Source organism: Rhagoletis pomonella, unplaced genomic scaffold, assembly GCF_013731165.1.
Source record: "Rhagoletis pomonella isolate Grant_MI unplaced genomic scaffold, Rhpom_1.0 Rhpom_scaffold_00005, whole genome shotgun sequence".
Taxonomy (NCBI): Eukaryota; Metazoa; Arthropoda; class Insecta; order Diptera; family Tephritidae; genus Rhagoletis; species Rhagoletis pomonella.
This window is the reverse complement of record NW_023458559.1, coordinates 18,402,544-18,406,136: the sequence shown is the minus strand read 5'-3', so window position 1 is coordinate 18,406,136 and position 3,593 is coordinate 18,402,544. Positions and strand designations below refer to the sequence as shown.

The window sequence follows — 3,593 nt, the reverse complement described above, 5'->3', positions numbered from 1 at the left end:
CATGCGTAGACGCCCGCACCGACGTTCCCCAACCCAACCGTTTCCTTTAACCGCCCCCCTTACCTATCACCCCACCTATATATTGCCGACCACTCTCCCCCTTTCCCTTCTCTGGAAAGTACTTTAAACCAGCGGTGTTGAGGTACCCGTGCCGATGGATGAATGGCCAGTAGTGCTTAAAGAACTGGTCGCTAGCGGTCCCCTCCGATGCCCGGGCAAGGTCGGTTGTATAAGTGCCTTACTACGGTATGCCGGCTCTGCCGGGGTGGACCACCCCTTCCGAGCATACTCGTGGGAACAAAAAACTAATGAACAAAAACAATAATAAAAACAAAACACAAACACAAATTTCGAAGAGAGGAGAGATGTCTCGGAAGACATCCTGAGCGCAGGTTAGGATGTGCTCCTGGCTTGCAGTCAGGACTCTGCACGCTCTTCGATAACAATACCGGTGAGTGCTAAGCCTAGCGATCCCGACAATACCCCATCTTCCTCAAAGACAGCGTTGAGTGCTCCAGGGAGCACTCCAAAGCAAGAAAGGAGGAAAACCAAGTCCTCGGGGGTGGCGCTCAAGTCGAGGTACAACAGGGCTGTCTTCATTCTTGACAAGATTGCCAAGAATGCAGCGGCCGGTACTGTACACCCCAAGGATGAAGAAGACAGTCGCAGGTGCAATGAGGTGGTGGAGGGGTACAGGAGGTACCTTACTTCAAAACCAACCAAGAAGCCTGTGGCAGTTAAACGAAGTAGACCTAAGGAGGAGTCTATAACAGAACCAGCTGGAAAAAGGGCGGACACAAAAAGCACTCCCCAGCAAGAAGATCGAGTCAAAACTCTCTGAACAGGTGGGCGACTACCTGTTTGAAAATCCGGACAACCCTATTCCAGGATTTGACTCCAGTGAGTCCCTGAGGGGTTGCCGGACTTTCAAATGTAGAGATGAGTTCTCTAGGGAATTGCTCGGCAAGTGCGTAGCCGAGCTCGGCAACGCCTGGGAGGGTTTGAAGTTCAAACTAATCCCTGCCGAGGAGGTACCTAGGAAACCCAGGGCCCGCATTTGGCTGCCGAAGATGGCTATGGACAGCGACAAGTTGATCCGCTTCCTGCAACGGCAGAATCCAGAAATACCCATGAGTGACTGGGTAGTCATTCATGCAGAAAGCCTCTAGAGGGTGCGCAGAGTCCTTCGTACCTTCTGAGGCTTAACGAAGAAAGTATTGAGCCATTGCAAAAAATGGACAACAAGCTGCTCTTCGGGGTGAGAACAGCGAAACTAAAAATACTCCGCTCCAATGAGCCGATTCCAGAGGCTGATATCGAGGATGCCAACCCGATGAAAGTGGTCCAGGCAAATCTTAGGTACTCTAAGGCTGCCTCGGACAAGCTCCTGGTCTTCCTAAGGGAGGAAGACATCGACATCTCGTTGATACAGGAACCTTGGGTAAGGGACCTAGAGGTTAAGGGACTCACTGACGCCCGCTATAACCTCTTCTACACTAGTATATCAGGTAAGCCCCGCGCGTGTGTATTGGTTAAAAACCTATTAAAGCTTTCTTATGTTCCAATTTCAGCTCACCAGATACTACAGTCGTCAACTTGGAGTTGATGAATAAACAAAGCTGTCTTATATCATCCGTATACATGGCGCACGACAGGCCGTGTCCGCCACAGGAAGTCGCCACTTTACAAAGGCTAGCAGGAGCTAGTCCAGTGTTACTCGGTTGCGATGCCAATTCAAGACGTACATTATCGGGCAGCTCGGAAACCAACGAAAGAGGTGAGTCGCTATTTTAATTTATTATTGATTCTACGTTTAGAATTTGTAATAGAGGTAGTACTCCCACCTTCATATTTGCTAGTACTCCTGATTTTTGCGGTTGGGAAGAGGTCCTAGACCTAGCTCTGCTGACCGAGGGGAGCCTAAAGGTCAATAAATGGAGAGTATCCGACGAAGAGACTCTCTCGGACCACCGTCGAATACTCTTTGAGCTAAATATTGCGGCGGATACGCCCACTCCCTTTAGAAACCCTCGTAAAACAGATTGGGACTTATTTCAAAAGGTTATTGGAAAAGAATTGAAGAAACTACCAGTTGAAGACATTCCTACAAGGGGCGAGCTGGACGCCAAAGTGGACAGCCTGAATAAGACCTTGGGTACCGATGCCCCAGACCATATACCAACCTTCTCCGAGGACCTCTTAGAGGAGCTACTAGATAGGGAAAAGATAAAATTTGCTATCGTCAGCTTCTCACCCTATAAATTACCAGGTATGGATGGAATACTACCAGTCATGCTTCAGAAAGCTTCTGAGATGGTCATTCCAGTCCTAGAAACAATTTTTAGAGGGTGCCTAATACTGAACCACGTTCCGTTAAGCTGGAGGAAGATTAAGGTAATTTTTATTCCTAAAGCGGGCAAACGGGGCCATGACAATGCTAAAGATTTCCGACCAATAAGCTTAATGTCCTTCGTGCTCAAGACGTTTGAGAGGCTGTTGGATCTGTATGTTAGGGACAAGACGTCCAATTTATCATGCTCTCAACATGCGTACTTGAAAGGGAAGTCAACGGAGACTGCCCTACATGAAGTGGTACGTACAATTGAGAGTTCGCTCTACTATAAACAATTTACAATGGAGTCCTTTATAGACATCGAGGGGGCCTTTAATAATGTCAGTGCAGATTCCATTCATGAGGCACTTATGGAAACAGGGATTGATCACTGTGTCCGGGCTTGGATAGTGTCTCTGCTAAGGAGCAGATTAATACATGCCTAATTGGGGTACCAAAGCAGGGCCGTATATGCAGTGAGAGCCACCCCACAGGGGGGGGGTGCTATCACCATTACTATGGCTCATGGTCTTAAACAAACTACTGGTAAAGCTGGACTCTCAGAGAATCAAAGCGGTGGCTTACACCGATGATGTAGCGACACTGGTATCGGGTCAGTTTCCTTCGGTCATAAGTGAAATTATGGAATGGGTTTTAAAGATAGTAGATTCCTGGGCCATAAGCTGTTCTCTTAGCGTAAACCCGGAGAAAACTGACCTTATGCTTTTCACAAATAAAACAAAATTACCAAATTTTAATGAACCAAGGTTCCGAGGAACGGAACTGGATCTGTCAAAGAAGGAGAAATACCTTGGAGTTATTTTAGATCCCAAACTTAACTGGAAACGAAACATTGAGGAGCGTGCTAGGAAGGCCACGGTGGCTCTCTATGCAGCCAAGAGAATGTTGGGCAACAGATGGGGTTTGAAACCCAGAATTTTGCACTGGATGTACACAGCTATAGTCCGACCCATAATCTCTTATGGGGCGCTGGTCTGGTGGCCAGCCCTTACTAACAGAGCTCTTACACGATGTATATTTGCATATGTAAATGCTACTTTTTTGTATCTACTCGTATGTACCATATATTGGAACGTATCAGAAAAGTAGCAATTACTTATGAAAATACATGTCGTGTAAGAGCGCTAATCCTTTTACGTAGTTAAAAAACTAGGCGGAGTTCAAAGGTGATCAGCCGCTAGCGTAACAGGTGCAATGAGATCCTGTCCGAAGGACGTTTTGAACGTCCTTCTTGACTTAT

At 47.1% G+C, this 3,593-nt stretch overlaps 1 protein-coding gene across 1 annotated transcript; it reads left to right on the top strand.

The window, feature by feature from the left end:
- The first annotated feature begins 1,234 nt into the window (after nt 1–1,234).
- On the top strand, nt 1,235–2,778 carry LOC118740028. The gene is made up of 5 exons (XM_036471525.1): nt 1,235–1,441; nt 1,501–1,508; nt 1,572–1,777; nt 1,832–2,269; nt 2,414–2,778. Exons 1-5 carry the CDS (start codon nt 1,235–1,237, stop codon nt 2,776–2,778), a joined length of 1,224 nt encoding a protein of 407 aa, XP_036327418.1.
- Nucleotides 2,779–3,593: the final 815 nt, after the last annotated feature.

What these genes read in the sequence shown, in the direction of transcription:
- LOC118740028 (XM_036471525.1), top strand. Translation starts at nt 1,235, where the DNA reads ATGGACAACAAGCTGCTCTTCGGGGTGAGAACAGCGAAACTAAAAATA. An exon ending in CTCGGAAACCAACGAAAGAG is followed by an intron (nt 1,778 to 1,831) that starts GTGAGTCGCTAT and finishes TTTGTAATAGAG; the next exon opens with GTAGTACTCCCACCTTCATA. An exon ending in CTCACCCTATAAATTACCAG is followed by an intron (nt 2,270 to 2,413) that starts GTATGGATGGAA and finishes TTATTCCTAAAG; the next exon opens with CGGGCAAACGGGGCCATGAC.